Source organism: Tachyglossus aculeatus, chromosome 19 (genome assembly GCF_015852505.1).
Source record: "Tachyglossus aculeatus isolate mTacAcu1 chromosome 19, mTacAcu1.pri, whole genome shotgun sequence".
Classification (NCBI taxonomy): domain Eukaryota; kingdom Metazoa; phylum Chordata; class Mammalia; order Monotremata; family Tachyglossidae; genus Tachyglossus; species Tachyglossus aculeatus.
The window spans coordinates 14,282,371-14,303,574 of NC_052084.1; the positions used below are offsets into that span (position 1 = coordinate 14,282,371).

General features: G+C 43.4%; 1 protein-coding gene across 1 annotated transcript; it reads right to left on the bottom strand.

Annotated features, from left to right (window-relative positions):
- Window positions 1-2,779: 2,779 nt before the first annotated feature.
- Window positions 2,780-17,264, bottom strand: SERTAD4 (SERTA domain containing 4). Its single transcript, XM_038761467.1, has 4 exons — window positions 17,168-17,264; window positions 9,302-9,493; window positions 7,749-7,864; window positions 2,780-5,297 (listed from the first exon to the last, which is right to left on the bottom strand). The coding sequence occupies exons 2-4, from the start codon at window positions 9,474-9,476 to the stop codon at window positions 4,488-4,490; spliced, it is 1,101 nt and encodes a 366-aa protein (XP_038617395.1). The 5' UTR covers window positions 9,477-9,493; window positions 17,168-17,264; the 3' UTR covers window positions 2,780-4,487.
- Between the last annotated feature and the right edge of the window lie 3,940 nt (window positions 17,265-21,204).

The window sequence follows — 21,204 nt, forward strand, 5'->3', positions numbered from 1 at the left end:
CCATAATACCTGGCTATAAAGCATCATCCACCTTTATAATCTCATCGGAAGAGGTCTGGAAAAATAAAAAAGCACATAGCCATCCCTCCTCCCCATTGCATTTATGTACCTCCAAGGACCTGCAGCTTTCCGTGGCAGGCAAATCCGAGGCAGCAACCGAAGATCCCACATCTGGTGCCTAGCCCCCAGCTGCTCCCGGGTAATGACTTGCATGGATTCAGGCTCCTGTTCCAAAGATATGCCAGGGCTGCCGCAGGCTCTTGGGCAGCACAAAGCCTCAAACTCCTCACTCCATTGTCCCAGGAGTTCTATCTGGTACTTCCTTCGCCAAGCCAAACGGAGTGGGGTTGTAATTCAGATGTGATCTCCATACAGAGCTCTCTTCCTACTTCTCCGCGACCAAAAACACCCTCCCCAAAGTGGTTTCCCATTGTCGGACTGAATCTTGAATGGCACGAACTCGGAAGACAAGGATTGGGCAGACCTCCAGGGAGCCACGTTTGCATTCGAGAAGATGGACCTCATGGAGGTAGTTTGCAAACACCACAGACTAGTTTGCATAAAGTACCTCAGTTTAGTCATCACTGTTTAGCCTGTCTGAGCCACAGAAGGAGTATGCAAAACAGGAAATTACAGACTATCTTAACAGCAGGTTTTACTAAATTCACTTGCAGAAGCGTTTTTATGGCAAAATGCAAAATTCCAAGTGTTCAAATCTTCCATTTTTTCAAGTGCTTTTCCAAGGGAGTTCTTCTAGCAAACATACCTGGACTAGAAAAACCTTCAATACTGCTATTTCACCTTGAGTCATGAAACTGTTTTACATTAGGGGAATAATTAATAGTGCTACCGAAGGGAAGGGAATATGCTTTTCTAGAAGGAATCTGTCTCTCATGTTGTATATAAAATCTTGAAAGTGATGGGGGCTCCTCCTGGAAATATGACAATCCTACGGGCATTTATCCAATACGTGAAACACAAAACCCATCAATCCCACCACAAATGCTAGTAAACATTCATTGTCTTTGCCACACATTTTTCATTTTCAACCCTGTTTCTGAGGGTAAAAATACTGAATCCATTCTCCTAAGAACTGGACAGGTCTGTATTTTGGGGGCAATGGTTATCGGTGCCACGATGGATACATCCTGAGAGAAACAGTAAAGCTGTCAGTGAGGGGACAACACTAGAGACAACATTCATTCATTCAATCGTATTTATTGAGCGCTTACTGTGTACTGTACTAAGCGCTTGGGAAGCACAAGTTGGCAACATCTAGAGACGGTCCCTACCCAACAACGGGCTCACAGTCTAGAGGAGATTTTAAATCAAAGGTTCGCTGTGATGGGGGATTCTAGCAAAAGGAGGGAAGGAGGCTTAAAGAAGAATAGCAATTCCCAAAAGAGGGAAGGTGGCAACACAGAGACTTTTTATTCTGTTTTGAAAAATTTTACCTGTAGGCATGCTGATTGCACCACATTAGAGTCCTTGATGCCATTTTCATAGGTTATTATGGAGATGTTATTCTCCCTGAAGGAGTTCCATACCGCGTGCCTTGCTTCAAAACATCCACCCAGAATAAACAAGTTAAACAGAACTGCAATGTGGGAAAGAGTAGAGTCGCATCTTGAATAAAATAAGTTGTACAATCCAATACATTTTATCAAGTGAACAGAGGGCATGAAACAAAAATGTGTTCCAATCATTACAGTAAAACTTTAAGAACATCAAAACAATCATACTGTTCTGGACGAAGTACTGTTTGTGGAATGTTTTGGGGGGGTTGAAATATAACTATGCCAAAATCTCAGGACTTTGTTGTGTAGTGTTCCAAGTGTTTGAGGTCCAAGGCAATACTCTGTATACAAACAAGCATCTCTGACTAGTTTTTCCAGGCAAATGAAATGATGTCCAATTTAGAAAGATGAATTTTAAGCCCACCTAAAGGACTACTTTTTAGTAGAAAATTTGGAAAATTACAAGCTAAATATTTTCACATTTTTGGTTAGCAAGTAAAAGTCTCTGGGTACATCCAGCTCTCCAGTAACACAGGGATCGCACCCTTGCAGAACCCTGCGTTAATGAAAATTCACGCTGTAGTAACTGATGCTTCTGACGCTGTGCACCTACTGTTTCTTCCGACACCACAGCGAGCTGTATCCAAACAGGCTCACGTTGCTGGATGAGTGAATGCTCCTTAATTCCCTAACCGCACTCTAACCAAAACAAATAGTGAAAACATGTATGGCAGAACTGAATGTTCTGTATGTTAATGTGCATTAAAAAGTATAATCAGTACGCTTGACTTTTCTTACACATTTAAAATCCTTGTTAACAACATGAACTGCGTTATGATAAATTCACTAACAAAACAGTAATTGGCACCTGACGGTAATAATTAGAAATGATACAGGAATCCATCGGGATGGGATGGGATGGGGGGCGGGGAAGGGAGAGGAGGGGGAAGACCAGGTCCTTATATATTTTCCATCTTCCTGACGATTCCACATTTCAGATTACCAGACTCTCAGCCTTCATATCAGCATGCAATTTTCTTAATAGAGTACTACCCATTTGCATGCCTCAAAATGCATCAGTGTGATTTTTCATAACAACTTAAAATCATTCTAGAGAACCTAGGAGGAAAAAAGCCTAGTTATTTATTTAAAACTCCATATTGCCCCTTACCTGGCTATCCCACTTCAGTCTCCCAGCATTTTCCAACGACAGATTGAAGAAATGGATCCAGTAGCCATTAAAGATATAAAATATTACTGAATTTTGGTCATTTTAATAAATAGATCAAGGAAAACCTCACTTCACTACAACAACACATTAGTGTACAAGCATCTAAGTTCTAATTTTAAACATCAAATGTTTACCAAATACTGAAAATAAAGAACAGACATTACTAGACTACTCAGGTATAACACAAGAACATCTGTTTAAAAAATTGGTCCTTGTGGACAATTGTCCAAATGATGATCCTACTCATACACTGTATGAATGAGACCTATATTTAATATTAATAGCAATAATACAAAAGCTTTTATCTTGGAGAAATAAAGGGGGCATACATTTCCATCATTTGATTTTTGGTTCCTATTAAGCACTGTCTAAGGATCCCCAGGCCAATTAGTAACTTTGTAAATGGGAGCACTCATTAGGTAGGAGGACAGCCGGAGATCGGAGGGGGAGAGATGCTCCAAACACTTCTGAAAACACGCTTATTGAACCGATAAGTATGAAGAATGAACAAACCTGCAACAAACACTGCAGACTCAAGTCCCATTTCTCCAAGATAACTTTTCTGAAACTAAAATCTTTACATTCATTTAAGAGAGAACCTTAATGATCGCCACATCATTTATTATGAACATTGTGCTTCTTAATTAACAGCAAAAGTCATATATAAAAAACCACATGCTTCTGTATTCTAAAAGAGTGAAATTATGCTAAACAGTAAAGTATAAAGCATGCCACTGGTTCATGAACTTCATTATACAAAAAAAAAAAGACCCAGCAACAGACAGTTGCCATAGAAATGCACAAGCAGCTAGTGCTGGTTTACAACAGATCTGCCTCCATTGTTTCCTCAATCCCTTTCTAAAAATGCCAAAGCCAAAAGCAATTGGGCATCAAAAACAAGGAAGGACAGAGATGCTGAATAAAAAGTTGAACTCAACATTTCAAAGGTAACAGTTTTCCAACAATATTGATCCACCCTGTGTTTTCTCTGTTTATGTTAAATCCCTGCTGTAACTCTGATTTTATCCTTAATTTTTACACTGGCAAAAATTAAGATAAAGTAAGGCACCAAAAAAACGCCCTGTTTAACAAACCTCCACAGGCTTCATTACTCTTCACAACCAAGCTGAAAAACTTGCAACTGATTATGGTCTATGCAGTATTTTGATTTCAATTTCACAAACAGGTGTGTTTCATGACATTCCAGACTATTTTCATCAGTCAGCATCAGAGTGTATTGGCCAGTTCTTCCTGGCTCCCTAACAGCCATCCATCCAGTTTTCGATTCAGAATAAGTATCATAGCGTATGTAAAAACTGGACCGTCCCTGCTGGTAATGTGGACTTGCTTACCAAACATCTAGCTTATTAATTTGGCAAAATTGATGAAGTTTTATAGTGAGTGACAGACTCTTAATGACAGACTCCTTAGGGTAAGGGAGATAAACGTCTTGTTGTCCCCCGCTCCAAACTGTTCTACTTGCTTTTCTGTGGAACAAAAGTAGGATATACTTGTAAGCAGTAATTCAACTGTTTGGGTTTTTTTTTTAAGAAGTCTCCATATTGCTGCAGATTGTACAGATGTTTTATGCAATCTGCTCTCCAGGCATTAAAACTACACAACATGTTCATGGCATAATTGTATCAGTTGTACAAAACTATAAAATCCATTCAAAATAAAATTTATGGTAGCTAATTGATCATGCTGTGCATGCTTCAAAGTTATAGTAGAAAGATGGCTCATATTTTACTTGCTTTGCTGCAGCACAGTTTATTACTTGGTAAAGAGTCCTTTTTCCGTAAGGACTTCTTCCAAGACTCGCTTACATTGCTCTTTTCATTACAACCAGTCTCAAAATAATCATAAAATTTGCTTTTACATTCAAGAGCAAGATCGCCTCTCGAAGGTTCACGGCTTACGGCCATGCCATCTCGCTCTGTATCATCACTTTCCTTTTCGTTTAATTTGGCCTTTTCCTGAACACCGGCAGACCTGGCATTAGTAATGAATATTTCGTTAGCAGGTATCTGGTCTTCACTCCTGTAAAGGGGCATACTGCTCAGGGCATAATCCTCCTGATGGGAACAGCTTGGCAAAGACATAGGGGGAGAAGAACAGGAGGAAGAAGAGGAGGAAGAAGAGGAGGAGGAGGAGGAGGAAGAGGAGGAGGACGAGGAGGAAGAGGAGGAGGAGGAGGCGGAAGAATTTCCCATGTTAGCATTTACAGAGAAGGGCAAATTTAGGTAGTGACTGCCACATTCTTGATAAAAGCAGCAAGTATGAAGCTTTTCACACTCCTCTTTTGCCATCCGGAGGCGTTTCCTGTAGGGACAGTCTTGAGCCATGAACCACTCTTGTGTGGAGGCCCCACTGAATGAACAGGCCGAAAAGCACCAGTTATTCTGCATGATAATTTCTCCATGGATTCTTTTCATTAAATTGTTTATGAGGACAGATCTCCGGAGGTATACTTCGGGGTCATCGATAAACTTCAGCTTTTCCAAGGACATGTACAGTATGTGGGCCCGCTCCTCAAAAATAGAGATGGTCTAAAAATCAAAGAGGAAGAGAAAAAGGAAAGGGTTGGGTAACCTCATAGAACAAGTATCACAGCAGTATTCTTGAACAGCACATCAGCCATTTGCCAGGGTCTCTGGTTGAGAGAGTTGTTAGGTCCTGACTTCCCTTGCGTTTGCTTTCTTTTTCCTCAGAGGGCAGGCCCCACTGGGAATTCACTCTTCCTCCCTCCTATGCTGCCACGATGGTCCGGCCCACAGAGAGCGAAGCTTCAGAGCACCTTGCTCTCCTCCCACCAGACAGATCTAAAGTGGCAGGAGAACACCACAACTGCCAAGTCCCTTCGATATATTGCTCAAGTTAGAAGAATTTAAATAGGTGTCAAGATGTAACCCTCATCACACTGGAAGAACACTTCCATCCTTACAATTTCTGGGAGGGTGACGACCTTGAGACAGTTCTATACATGCCAAATGAAGTAGAAAATTGACTCCTATTGCCTCATTTGATCTATGAACCAGATAATTCAAGACAAAACACCACTTTGGAGCCCAAAAGATCAAACTGGCTGTCTACATAGAACAAACTACTCTTCCATTTCACCTTCTGCAGGGGAGACCCCAGCCTAAGTTAAGCCAGCATAGGGTAAGAGATAATGATTCCTAAATTTTGTCTCTTGCCATCCCTGTAATGGTTCCTGTTTGGAGAAAGGCAATAACAATCCATGAATCTCAGGTCCTGATAGGCATTCCCGCTAAAGGTCAAAAGAAGAATCCCTCCAGAGGACTGGCTGAGTTGAAGCTAGAGGACAGCCTAGCAATCTGAATGAAAATGAGGAAAAATGGGGGGCTCTGGGGACCTAGTCATCATTTTCAGAACCTTTCCTTCTAGGTTGGTAGTTTAAATCCAGCAGAAAGTGGAAAATTTCCATGCAGAGAAAGGAAGTGGAATGAAATCCAACAGCCCTTCTACCCCTACAGGTAACTCTTTCAGCACCCAAATAGCGCAGGTCCGCTAGGCTTCACCGGAGGACAGCCTGGCCTCCACATGACACGCATGGAACAGACAGCATGGCCTAACGGTTTTCATGAGCAATGAATAATAATGTCTAAAAGACTGGGGAGAGAGTCGGGGATTCCTTGTACACATCATTATCATCATCGGCAACGACCAGTCATCATTTTTAAGGAAGAAGACAACAGAGAAAAGGTGGGGGGTTTAACAAACGGTAAAATTCACAAACTCGACCACTTCCTTCATTCAAACCCCCCGTCTCTTCCTACCCTGGTACAGATTAGGAAAAACCCCAACACTTTGGCTTTCGCTTTCTTTAAAAAACTAAATACCCAAGTCTTGAAAGTCACTCTTCCCCTCTGCTTCCATTTGAGGCCCAGGGTGCCATTCAGCACTCCATGCCAATGAATCCATCAGGTAGACAGGGCTTCTCAGGAGGGAAAACACCTGCCCATTTCTCCTACTTATCCCCAAATGTAACTAACACTGAATGCAATAGGCACTACCTACCCTTGCCTGAGGAAACAAAGCCGGAGCATGCATTGGGCACGCTTCATGGGGAAAAGCCTGCAGAGTAACCCCAAGCCAATAACTTCACTTTCAATGAAAAGACCCAAAGAAAGAAGAAAATTCACTTGGTTTGATTTATCCATGTTTCTGGTAGGAGTTTCATCATTTTAGTTCTTAACTTAAATTGAGGAAAATTTAAGTTCAGGCAGAAACTCCCCACCCTCGGCTTCAAGGCTCTCCATCACCTCGCCCCCTCCTACCTCACTTCCCTTCTCTCCTTCTACAGCCCAGCCCGCACCCTCCGCTCCTCTGCCACTAACCTCCTCACTTTGCCTCGTTCTCGCCTGTCCCGCCGTCGACCCCCGACCCACGTCATCCCCCTGGCCTGGAATGCCCTCCCTCCCCACATCCGCCAAGCTAGCTCTCTTCCTCCCTTCAAGGCCCTACTGAGAGCTCACCTCCTCCAGGAGGCCTTCCCAGACTGAGCCCCCTCCTTCCTCTCCCCCTCCTTCCCCTCTCCATTCCCCCAGCCTTACCTCCTTCCCTTCCCCACAGCACCTGTATATATGTATATATGTATGTACGTATTTATTACTCTATTTATTTTACGTGTACATATTCTATTTATTTTATTTTGTTAATATGTTTTGTTTTGTTCTGTCTTCCCCTTCTAGACTGTGAGCCCACTGTTGGGTAGGGACTGTCTCTATATGTTGCCAACTTGTACTTCCCAAGCGCTTAGTACAGTGCTCTGCACACAGTAAGCGCTCAATAAATACGATTGAATGAATGAAAATCAATGATACCGAAAAAGGAACAACAGTTAATGTGGTTGTGCGGACTCAACTTCATTTCCTGGGTTGGGCATTTCAACTTCTAGAAACAGATCAAGCAACTGTAATGAAGTACCTGAACCTCTTAAATAAAAATAAAGACTTAAAAAAAACCCAACAACATACTTTATGGCTGCAGCTGCTGAGTGGAGGGTGAAAATCCTCTTCTTCCACATATTTCCTCTTAAAGTATGTGATCTTGGATGCTGTTATAGGATTTGAAATTCCCCTGTAATGTGATCCTGTGGTAATAAATCAGATATGACAAATGACATGCGGTTTGCCAGAGGTTCTCCAAACAAAATACTTTCATTTCCTTTTCTACTACAGGATAACTCTGCCACAAATTTTTATGTACATTTGGTGATTAAAAATAAACTTTTGCCTTAATAGTAAATATCGCATCAGATCCCATAACCCAAACTAGGCCGTTGTTCTAGTCAACGGCAAAACAACCATTATATCTGAGCAGGGCCAAGACTTTGAACTTTTCATTGGATTTTTCCCCCTGGAAAATCTTTGCTCTAGGGGTCCCATCAGGCATCAGGATTCATTGATGGGAAGAGCCCAACAATTATTTTGTTTTGAAATTGTTTAAAAGAATTCAAGCACCTGATACTAATCTTAATATAGTGTTGCAGAAAAACAGAAGTTATTTTTCAGCCTATATATTTTTTTCTAGTCTACGTACCCCTCGAGGGACACAAAGTACAGAGTTTGGGAAGAGAAAGATAGATAAAGTCTATACTGACTGCTGACCCACCACAAATACTACTGGCCTTCGGCTGCAAGTATATGACTCTTAGTAGGCCTGGCTTCATCTGCTGTTATTTCAAAATCTGAAATTTCAGTTTCCTAATATAAAGAGCAAAGCCGAAAAACTTAAATATAGGGCAGCGGAGGTCAACCTGATGAACTTCCTTCCACAAAATGTAATATATGAGAAATTAATAAATAAAAGGTTTTATCTTTTAAATCAGACACAGTCTGTGGGGGAGGATTCACTTTTCCTCTTGTACCTTGAAGGCAATTCACACTTCATTAAGAATTTAAGTGACCTAAACTTTAGATTCTTCACTATTTAACCTTCAAAAGGAACAACTGGGATAAAGAAACGATCCTCAGAATAAGGAAACACACATTTCTGTTTGGATTTTTTTCTTTTACATTCTCACGCCAAGTGAGCGCTGAGATTCAGTACAAAAGAGGTGATGAATAGCTGCTAGTGTTTTTTTATTTCTTTAATCCCTTTAGATAGGGCCTGAGTCACTTGAAGAGAACTATATGATTTCACTGATTGTGAAATTCGAACCAAAATGTTGGCCCAAATGTTTTTTTATGGCATTTATTAAGCGCTTACTATGTGCAAAGCACCGTTCTAAGCGCGTGGAGAGGTTACAGTTTTCCAGGTTGGGTTTTTTTTTTGGGGTGGGGGGTGACAAAAATTATTTTGCATGATTTACATAGTGCTCCCAGAAACGGGGCTGGATACAACCACATCTAGTCATGATGCCTTGATTTCCTAATTATAGCTAAAGTAGGGGAATTCGGATAGCATCCATTCTACCCATTTAAAAGGACCGGCCCCTATTCCCCCAGTGGTACTCATAGCCCCTCTCCCCCCCCATCCCCATCAGGCTGGCCGCAGTGGGAATCAGGTAGCAGGGAGGGACTGGTACCTGCCAGAGATTGGCAGGCTCCTCTGTCTCCCTGCAGAGGAGCCTGAATGGGAACGGAGGGACTGGTGCTGCTGTAGCAGTCCGACTCCCATAGTGTCTGGTACTCGGCAATTTCAGCGGCTCCTTCAGAAACAATGGGATCGCAGAATCTATTCATGGACAGAACCAGAGTCATCTCTGATAACCTCAGATCTGGAAAGAGAAAAACACTCCCAATAAAAATCGAGCTTTTTCAACGGCAGTTGGTATTTTCACTCCTTGGCTGTCAGAAGGCATTGACTTCTCGGTGTTCCCCTCTGTTCTTATGTATTTTCCTTCCCCCCCGCCAAAGAAAAAGCCCTTAAAACAAAACCAGAAACCCTACTCAGCAAAACTCTGCGGCTTCCCAGCTCAGTCTCTCTCTTCGGTAATCTGTATTTCATGGGCGAGTCTTTCTCTTCCCCCCACACCCCACCTCCGGTTCCCCCCTCTGCCCCAAGTCCTCCTTCAGTCAGCGGCCTTGCCTTCTAAACACATTTTCCTCATCACCTTCCCCAGAAAACTCTCCACTAAGAGTACCGAAACCCATGTGTTTACTCTCTATTAGTAAAAGAAAATCTGTATTCTAGGCAGTCTCCAGAGGTTTTCCTTTGATGAAAGCCATAAATCAAAAGAAAAAAAGGGGGGGAAAAGCCACGATCCCAAACAATGCTCACAGGTTTACAAAATCAGTTCAGTTGCTCGCCACGCTCTCGCCTCATTTCCAGCAGAGCCGCCTCCTCTTTAACACTGCAGGCTTCCCCTTCCCCTACCCTCCCGTTTTCTTCTCCCAAATGAGACGGACAGCGAGACTTGGTAGTTGTTTCCACTAGCCCTGATCGGACTGAACTGGATCTGCCTCCAGTCAAAACACTCTGAGATTAAGACAGAAAATTGGCTCCAGTTTCAAGCCGTGAGTTGCAGTCCCACAGGAGCCAAGCACAACATCAATGGAGCAGGCAGAATATTAAACAGGAGCTGGGATTTCAGGGCCAGACGTAGCCTGTAACTCCTCACACTGCAGAGCTGAGAGGGAGAAAACTTTCTTAAGGGGCAACAGACCAGGCAGGGCACTCTGCCTCCAGTTTTCTCACTTTCTAACCCAGAAATGAGTCCACAGTGGAGCCCAGAACAACTCCCTGTAGCTCCTTACACCTCAACCTTCTCCATTCTCTAAAACGTAGGGGCCAACTCCCTTGGAACAAACGTTTCCACTCAACACCTGAGCAGGTTCAAGGTGGTAGTGTGGGCTGGGTGGAGGGCAGTGACAGGCCCAATAAATACCACTGACTGATTGACAGGGGCGAGGGTCTGTCTACATAAGAGGAGTGGCAGGCCTAAGAAAGAAAAATCAAAAGTGACTGCAGAAAAACTGTGAAGATCTAAAATTATCACCGAAGGCACCAGAGGGAAGTCCTGAAAGGCCCAATAGCACTAAGAGCCTGTCAACTGCTAACTTGGAGGAAGACTGAAGTGTGAAGAAACCACAAAGGCCCCTCTGGCCTGGTAAGCAGTGAGAGAATTGCCCAAAGGAGTTGCCCAGGACTGCTTCCTTGAAATGCATTCTCAAATACACCATTCAAATACACACCAGAGGTCAGTTTCCTTTTCCTAACAGGGTATACAATTCGGAATGCTCTTGAGATGAAGAGTGGGGTATTTGAAAGAAAGATTCACCTCACCTCATTATGCATTCTTCCACTCCCCTCTGTGCCGCTCCTACTTGCTCCTTCATTCATCCTCCCTCTCATCCCCACAGCACATATGGATGTATATGTCTGTAATTTATTCATTTATCTATTTATTTATTTATATTAATGTCTGTCTCCCCCTTCAGACTGTGAGCTCCTTGTGAGCAGGAATATGTCTGTTTGTTGTTGTACTGTACTCTCCCAAGCGCTCAGTACAGTGCTTTGCACACAGTAAGTGCTCAATAAATAGGTTGAATGAATGAATGAATGAATGCACTATCACCTACACATTGCATTGAGGCTTCTTCTTCTGGAAAAAAGAAGAGGGCCTGAGGAGGGGCCACGGGGGCACAGGGAGGGAGTCCAATCATTACAAAATAATATTTTTCAGGTTTATTTGACCAAAATTAATGATTCAGAACTGTCTTCCCCTGCCCCAAGTTATCCCTCTTGAAGCATCATGTATATCATCATGCCCATCTGACAGATGCTAAAAGGGGAGGCCGACAGAAAACCTACACCCAAACCATGACCAAGATACTGCAGGATGTGACTCACATGGCTACATACTTCATTTTAAAGAAGTCCTTTGAAATAGCAGCCGAGAATTTCTAGGAAAATTAACTGACAGGTAATACATTTTTTGAGGTTCCAAGGTAAAATATTAAAGTAACAATTTTAAAAGAAAGATAAGCTAAATGTATTTACTTTACTATTGGAAGGTCATCACCAGGGAGATTTGGCCTTGAAGGAAAAGGTGTAAAAAGGCCAAGTTGTTCTGTCTCCTGTCAAACTCCGAACTACACAAATATGTCACACACATCTCAGACGGCATTGCCATTGGAAGAATCTCATGAATTAGTCTACTTTTTTTCAACAATCTGCTCAGAAAGCCAATCAAGCTGGAATCTCTAATTCCTGGCATTGAATGCATTCTAGCCTTTTATCGGACCCAGCACCATTAACCGATAATATGAGAGTCTAATGAAATCTGTGATGCTGGTTATTTTTACTTACTAAGATCCCATACAGACCAAAGCTGTTTTATAACAGACAGTCCTGTTTACACTTAATGACTTATATTATTACAAACTACTAGTATTGAAGGGACTTTCATAAAGGTCTTTTGAATTTTAATTTGACTGAAGCTTGGCATAAAACTTCTCAATCCAGCTGCCTTTCTTTCCTTTGTAATATTTGCTTTCAATACTCTTCCCTTTTTGAATAAATACACACACACACACTCACCTCTTTCCACACACATTCCTACACAGAAGGAATTCAAATACTTTCAACAGTTATGTAAAATAAAAATGAAATAATTAGGGGAGAGAGGAAATAGTAACTTCCACGAGCCAATTTGTTGCTTATGTAATTAAAATACTAACAAATTAAAAGGGGGAGGGAGATGAGCTTTTATAAATAACTACCACCCATGAACAAAAGATTCTCCAAATAACACACTGCAAGGAGCATTAATAGCTCTTGCTACCCTTTTACTTATACACACTATATGGATTCCCTCCAAAATCCCACCGAGTGTCAAAAGACTCTGCATAATGAGATTTACATTATAACTCTTCCCCTGGATTTAAAGGATCACGGTTATGCATTAGCTTATATAGTGCTATTATTATTACATATAATCACAACCAAAGGTTGACATTTAAGATTGAATTTGATGAGCAAGAAAGAGAGATGGGGGAGGGGCAGACAGGCTGAGGTTAAAACAAAAGTGTTAAATAGGCTGCTGCAAATGAAAGTCACCTATTCCCCCCCCCACCACCACCACCAGAGACTATCCTTTTAACCTCAGGCTACTTAACTTCTTCCAATTTATCAACCAAGGGAATGCCGAAAAACGACACCCATAAGCATCCCCAGGAGGCTGAAGATTTTCTAATGACCTTTTCCAGCGGATGTTCCTAGGCAAGTTCCTATACACTGCTACATCTACACTGTGACCTCGTTGTGGGCAGGGAATGTGTTTGCTGTTATACCGTACTCTCAAGCGCTTAGTCCAGTGCTTTGCCCACAGTAAGCGCTCAATAAATACAATAATAATAATATTCTGTTTTGGTTTTTTCCCTCCACACAACTTCAGATTGCTATTCCTTTAGACCTTCTGTGATAAATACGATTGAATGAATACTGGCTGGAATTTACTGTCACTCCCGAATTTATATATATATATATATATATATAAAAAATAAGATATATATAGGTATATTTATATATAAAGCAAGATATATATCTTATATATATAGTGCTTGGCACACAGTAAGCATTTAACAAGTACCATAATATATATTTGATCAAATAAAGCGAGACAGCCTCTTGGCCATTTTCAAAGTACAACCCTGGAAACTTCAGATTGCTATTCCTTTAGACCTTCTGTGATACTGGCTGGCATTTACTGTCACTCCCGAATTTAGATAGATTTATATATATATATAAAATAAGATATATATAGGTATATTTATATATAAAACAAGATATATATCTTATATATATAGTGCTTGGCACATAGTAAGCATTTAACAAGTGCCATAATATATATTTGATCAAATAAAGCGACACAGCCTCCTGGCCATTTTCAAAGTACAACCCTGGAAACTTCAGATTGCTATTCCTTTGGACCTTCTGTGATACTGGCTGGAATTTACTGTCACTCCCGAATTTATATATATATATACATAGGTATATTTACATATAAAACAAGATATATATCTTATATATATAGTGCTTGGCACATAGTAAGCGTTTAACAAGTACCATAATATACATCTGATCAAATAAAGCAAGAGGGCCTCCTGGCCATTTTCAAAGTACATTCCTGGAAACTTCAGATTGCTATTCCTTTAGACCTTCTGTGAAACTGGCTGGAATTTACTGTCACTCCCGAATTTATATATATATATAATAAGATATATATATAGAGAGGTATACTTATATATAAAACAAGATATGTATCTTATATATATATAGTGCTTGGCACATAGTAAGCGTTTACCAAGTACCATAATATACATTTGAACAAATAAAGGGAGAGGGCCTCCTGGCCGTTTTCAAAGTACATTCCTGGCAACCGAGTTAATCCATCCTGGCGCCCCGAACTGCGACCGTCCTGCGGGTTTGATTCTAATCCCGAAATGCGGGAAAATCCCATCCAAGAGCACCGGGGAGTGGTTGGCGCCCCCCGCCCCCGGCAGGTGCGGACCCCCGGGGGGCAGAGGAGGAGGAGGAAGAGGAGGAAGAGGATGAGGCTGCCTGGGCCTCGCGGCTTTGCCCGCTCAGCCAGAAAGTCGACCAAAAAACCCCAAGTGCTTTCGAACAAAGGGCAAGTTGTCTTCCGCGCTGCTTTCCCTGGAGACGAAGGGGTATTAGTGGTCTTTTTCTAAGTTCCCTTCTGGGGGGAAATAAAGCTGCCAGGTGGGATGCCAAGGAAAATGACTCACGGGCATTGGCCGAGCTGGGCCCGGCCCTCCTCCTCCTCCTCCGGCCTGGACGGACGGACGCCCGTTGTTGGGTAGGGCCCGTCTCCCTGTGGTGCCAACCTGTCCTTCCCAAGCGCTTAGCCCAGTGCTCTGCACACAGTAGGCGCTCAATCAACACGACCGAATGAATGGATGAAGGGCGGAGGGGGCGGGGACCAGGCGGCTTCAGGCCCGGCGGTTTGCGCGCCAAGAGGCGGCGGGAGATGGGGGGGGGGGGGGGGGGGATGGATGTCGCTCAGTACGTAGTCCCTGTCATCATCATCAATCGTATTTATTGAGCGCTTACTGTGTGCAGGGCACTGGACTAGGCGCTTGGGAGGCCCAAGTTGGCAACATCTAGAGACGGTCCCTACCCAACGGTGGGCTCACAGTCTAAAAGGGGGAGACAGAGAACAAAACCAAACATGCTAACAAAATAAAATAAATAGAATAGATAGGTACAAGTAAAATAAATAAATAGAGTAATAAATATGTAATAAATATGTACAAAAAAAGTAATAAATATCTACAAACATATATACATACATACAGGTCGGCACTAAGGGGCAGCAGGGCCCGGCTGCTTAAGACCCCCCCCACACACCGGACGGGGGTGGGGTGTGTGTGTGTGTGTGTGTGTGTGTGTGTGTGTGTGTGTGTGTGTGTGTGTGTGTGTGTGTGTGTGTGTGTGTTGGGGGTGCGCGCTCTCGGGCATCAAGGACGCGCACGAGGGCGGCCCAACAAGGTTGTGTGTGTGGCTGTGTGTGTGTTTGTGTGCCCGTGGTTGGGGAGGGGCCGTCTGTCTCTATATGTTGCCAACTTGTAGCTCCCAAGCGCTTAGTCCAGTGCTCTGCACCCAGTAAGCGCTCAATAAATACGACTGATTGACTGACTTGTCCTTCCCAAGCGCTTAGTCCAGTGCTCTGCACGCAGCAGGCGCTCAGTCAATACGATTGCGTGAATGAATGAATGCCGGTCTCCCCCTTCTATAATAATAATAATAATGATGGCATTTATTAAGCGCTTACTGCGTGCAAAGCACTGTTCTAAGCGCTAGGGAGGTTACAAGGTGATCAGGTTGTCCCACGGGGGGCTCGCAGTCTTCATCCCCATTTGACAGATGAGGTAATTGAGGCACAGAGAAGTGAAGTGACTTGAGACTGGGAGCCCGTTGATGGGGAGGGACCGTCTCCCTAGGTTGCCGACTTGTCCTTTCATTCATTCACTCATTCAGTCGTATTTATTGAGCGCTTACTGTGTGCAGAGCACTGTGCAAGTTGGCAACATATAGGGACGGTCCCTACCCAACAGCGGGCTCACAGTCTAGAAGGGGGAGGCAGACAACAAAACCAAACATATTAACCAAATAAAATAAATAGAACAGTAAATACGTACAAGTAAAATAAAGAGAAATATGTACAAACATATACACACACACACACACATATATATATATATATATATATATACAGGTGCTGTGGGGAGGGGGAGGAGGTAAGAGGGGGGGATGGGGAGAGGAAGGAGGGGGCTCAGTCTGGGGTTCGGGTTTCCAAGCGCTTAGTCCAGTGCGCTGCACACAGGAGGCACATAAATAGAGTAATAAATATGTACATATATACATATATACAGGTGCTGTGGGGAGGGGAAGGAGGTAAGGCGGGGGGGGGAAGGAGGAGGAGACGAAGGAGGGGGCTCAGTCTGAGGTTAGGGTTTCCAAGCGCTTAGTCCAGTGCGCTGCACACAGGAGGCGCATAAATAGAGTAATAAATATGTACAAACATGTATACATATATTTTATATATATATACAGGTGCTGCGGGGAGGGGAAGGAGATAAGGCGGGGGGGATGGGGAAGGGAAGGAGGGGGCTCAGTCTGGGGTTAGGGTTTCCAAGCTCTTAGTCCAGTGCGCTGCACACAGGAGGCGCACAAATAGAGTAACAAATATGTACAAACATATATACATATATATATATTATTTATTTATATATATGTATACATACATACATATATTTTATATATATATATATATACAGGTGCTGCGGGGAAGGGAAGGAGATAAGGCGGGGGGGAAGGGGAGGGGAAGAAGGGGGAGAGGAAGGAGGGGGCTCACTCTGGGGTTCGGGTTTCCAAGCGCTTAGTCCAGTGCGCTGCACACAGGAGGCGCATAAATAGAGTAATACATATGTACAAACATATATATATATTATTTATTTATATATATATATGTACACATACATACATATATTTCATATATGGGGAAGGGAAGGAGATAAGGCGGGGGGGATGGGGAGGGGAAGGAGGGGGCTCAGTCTGGGGTTAGGGTTTCCAAGCGCTTAGTCCAGTGCGCTGCACACAGGAGGCGCATAGAGTAATAAATATGTACAAACATATATATATATATTATTTATATATACATATATGCATATATATATACAGATGCTGTGGGGAGGGGAAGGAGGTAAAGCGGGGGGGTGGGGAGGGGGAGAGGAAGGAGGGGGCTCAGTCTGGGATGAGGGTTTCCAAGCGCTTAGTCCAGTGCGCTGCACACAGGAGGCGCTCAATAAATACGATCGAATGAATGTGTGTGTGTGTGTGTGTGTGTGTGTGCGGCAGGCGGCCAAAACGAGCCCCAGCACCCCCCCCCTTCCCCCCCCGTTTCGGCCACCTGCCTGGCTCTTACCGCGTTGGCGTTGGCGTTGGCTCGGGCCTCCCGACAGAGAGAGCGAGCGCCCGGCCGGCCCCCGGCGGCCCGCCCGCTCCGGGGACTCCGGGGACTCCTCCTCCTCCTCCTCCTCCTCCTCCTCCTCCTCCTCCTCCTCCTCCTCCTCCCTGCGGCTCCCCGAGGCTCCTCTCGTCCTGCACCGGGCCCGGGCCCGCTCCTCGGCCGCTCCCGCCGCTCCAGACGGTTATGGTAATGAGCGGCTCCGTCTAGCGAGGAGCGTGTGAAACCCGTCAATCCCGTTTCCCATTTCCCCGCGGATTTCCGAGAGGTTTCAGGATGCCCCCAGGGTTAGAGAGGGAACATGACAGGCGCCTTCCCTCCCTCTTCCCTCCCTCTCCTCCTCCTCCTGCTGCTTTCCCCCCTCGACCCGGCCCTGCCCGCCCCCCGCCTCCCTCCTGCTGGAGAATGCCTCCACTTTGCATCTCTCCTTGTTCAAAAAAAAATATATATCAAATCAGATCCGCGTCTCCCTCTCCCCTTCCCGAGACTCGATCCTCCTTTGCCCCTGCGAAGGAGATGGGAAACAGATGCCTGCACGGGGCTGAAGCGGGGATTTTGTTCTCCTCCCCCCCGCCTCGGGAGCCGCAAATGTATAAAACGGCGACTGCGGGCCTGCTGCAACGCCAATTGGCGATTGGGCGCCTAGGGTAGCGCGCGGAGACCGCCCGGTCGCTAATAGGAAAAAAAAAAAACAACCCTTCGAAAGGAGGAAAGTCGTAAAAGGAAAATAAAAATGTTCACTCCAGCCCCCAGGCTCCGTAGATTTTTCGCCGAAGACCGACCTGCCCCAAAGGGGCTCCGACGGAGTTTGGTGGGGAAAACGTTAAAGTCCCCTAGCTTAAGCCCAAGGGACTCACCGACGGCCGCGATCGGACCCCGCAGGTGTATTTATTTATCTCTGTTTATTTATTTTACTTGTACATATCTATTCCATTCGTTTTATTTTGTTAGTGTGTTTGCTTTTGTTCTCTGCCTCCCCCTTTTAGACTGGGAGCCCACTGTTGGGTAGGGACTGTATATGTTGCCAACTTGGACTTCCCAGTGCTCTGCACACAGTAAGCGCTCAATAAATACGATTGATTGATTGATTGATTGATCTCTATTTATTTATTATTTTACTTGTACATATCTATTCCATTTATTTTATTTTGTTAGTATGTCTGGTTTTGTTCTCTGTCTCCCCCTTTTAGACTGCGAGCCCACTGTTGGGTAGGGACTGTATATGTTGCCAACTTGGACTTCCCAAGCGCTTAGTCCAGTGCTCTGCACACAGTAAGCGCTCAATAAATACGATTGATTGATTGATCTCTATTTATTTATTATTTTACTTGTACATATCTATTCCATTTATTTTATTTTGTTAGTATGTTTGCTTTTGTTCTCTGTCTCCCCCTTTTAGACTGTGAGCCCACTGTTGGGTAGGGACTATATATGTTGCCAACTTGGACTTCCCAAGCGCTTAGTCCAGTGCTCTGCACACAGTAAGCGCTCAATAAATACGATTGATTGATTGATCTCTATTTATTTATTATTTTACTAGTACATATCTATTCCATTTATTTTATTTTGTTAGTATGTCTGGTTTTGTTCTCTGTCTCCCCCTTTTAGACTGCGAGCCCACTGTTGGGTAGGGACTGTATATGTTGCCAACTTGGACTTCCCAAGCGCTTAGTACAGTGCTCTGCACACAGTAAGCGCTCAATAAATGCGATTGATTGATTGATCTCTATTTATTTATTATTTTACTTGTACATATCTATTCCATTTGTTTTATTTTGTTAGTATGTTTGCTTTTGTTCTCTGTCTCCCCCTTTTAGACTGTGAGCGCACTGTTGGGTAGGGACCGTCTCTAGATGTTGCCAACTTGTACTTCCCAAGTGCTTAGTACAGTGCTGTGCACACAGTAAGCGCTCAATAAATACGATTGATTGATTGATTGATCTCTATTTATTATTTTACTAGTACATATCTATTCCATTTATTTTATTTTGTTAGTATGTTTGGTTTTGTTCTCTGTCAACCCCTTTTAGACTGTGAGCCCACTGTTGGGTAGGGACTGTATTATGTTGCCAACTTGGACTTCCCAAGCGCTTAGTCCAGTGCTCTGCACACAGTAAGCACTCAATAAATACGATTGATTGATTGATTGATTTATCTCTATTTATTATTTTACTAGTACATATCTATTCATTTTATTTTGTTAGTATGTTTGGTTTTGTTCTCTGTCTCCCCCTTTTAGACTGTGAGCCCACTGTTGGGTAGGGACTGTCTCTAGATGTTGCCAACTTGGACTTCCCAAGCGCTTAGTCCAGTGCTCTGCACACAGTAAGCGCTCAATAAATACGATTGATTGATTGATTGATTGAGTGATTAATGAAGGCCCGGACCGAAGGCGCGGGCAAACCGGCAACCTAGAGGAAAAAGGCACCCACGCAAGTGTTCTAAGGACTGATGTTTGTTTACTGCTACTACGCCAAACGTGCTAAATATAACGCTTCTTTTAAAACAGCCTGGGAAAAAGCAAACCTCTTGCTGCTCGGCACCCTTGGAATCAGGGACACACACAAGGGACACACACACACACACACACACACACACACGCGGGAGGTGGGGTGGGGGGCGAGATGTTGGGTGGGATTAGCATTTGCAAATTGAACTCGGTCTGATTTGCATGTTTACTTAGAATTGTAATTAAATTTGGGTAATACATGTTTTCCATTTTTATTTGTACATTTAAAATTTGGGTGACTGACATGTTAAGTGACCTTATTTTTTAATGCAGACAGTTTATTGAATAAAACTGCGAATGTTTAAAAACGCTAAACGTAATTTAAACTCATTTGGTTTGAAGAACGGTCTTGGCTGAACTTTATACACTAAGGAATCTGTAGATTTTCAGGATATTAGGGAGCCGAGGGGAGGTAAATTACAATGAAAGCAGAATAAACTGACAAACCAGGAGCAGCCGGATTTTTTTTTTTCTAAAGTGTGGTTCAAGGTTGTGTCTGAAACAATTGGGTACCCAATTGCACTTGCATACACACTGGGCCATATTAAATTGCATTGACACATGCTCACTTTGGACCATTATGATGGTAATCTGAGAACGGTAATGATGCCATATTGTGCTCTCAAAGGGAGTGCCATGCCCAGACCAAGGGTGGGGTAATTTTTTTTTTTTTTTGGTAAGCAGGAGCTGCCATTGAGAATGCTAGTTTACAGCAGCGAAAGTACATATGAACCTGTCAGAATCCAAAGCATATGAGACCCTAACTTTAGTAAACACAAGTGTGAGGGTTTGGAGGCATGGCTTTCCACTGCCCATATTTTATACTGTTTTTATTTCATTTGTACTAACTTTTTATAACAAAGCCGTAGGGGGAAAGAAAACCACACTCAATTGTCAAAATACATAATACTAAATAGAACAAATTAGGCGTAAAATAGAAAAATACCAGAAGAATATACTGGCTTAAAGATGCCAGTGATTTTGGAAAGGAGCCTACAGGACAGTTGGCAGACTTCTTTAACCAGATTCCTCCAGGAAGTGTGGCAGTGAAATGACATCACCTAACAAGTATCACCTCTTGGTTCAAGTAAGACTCCATGAAAGGTCTGGGAATGAATGTGGCCCTATCCTATTCTGATGCGATTGCATGTTTTGCTGACAGCTCTCCCTCCCCTACTTTTGATCTTAAGTTTAACGTGCTTTCTGAACTCACTACCCAACTGGTGACAACACCGGCATGTGGCTGCACGTAGAAAAAAGCAAGACGGAGTTGGTGGAATGAGAATCCTTAGATTTCTGAATTTAAAGAATTAAGACTTTTCCACCTATAGAAAAGGCAAAATCCCAAGTCAGTGATGAAACATGAAGCAGCGTGGCCCAATGGAAAAAGCAGAAAAGGCATGGGCCTTGGAGTCAGAGGACCTGGGTTCTAATCCAGGCTCCATCACTTGTCTGCTGGGTGACCTTGGGCAAATCACTTCACTTC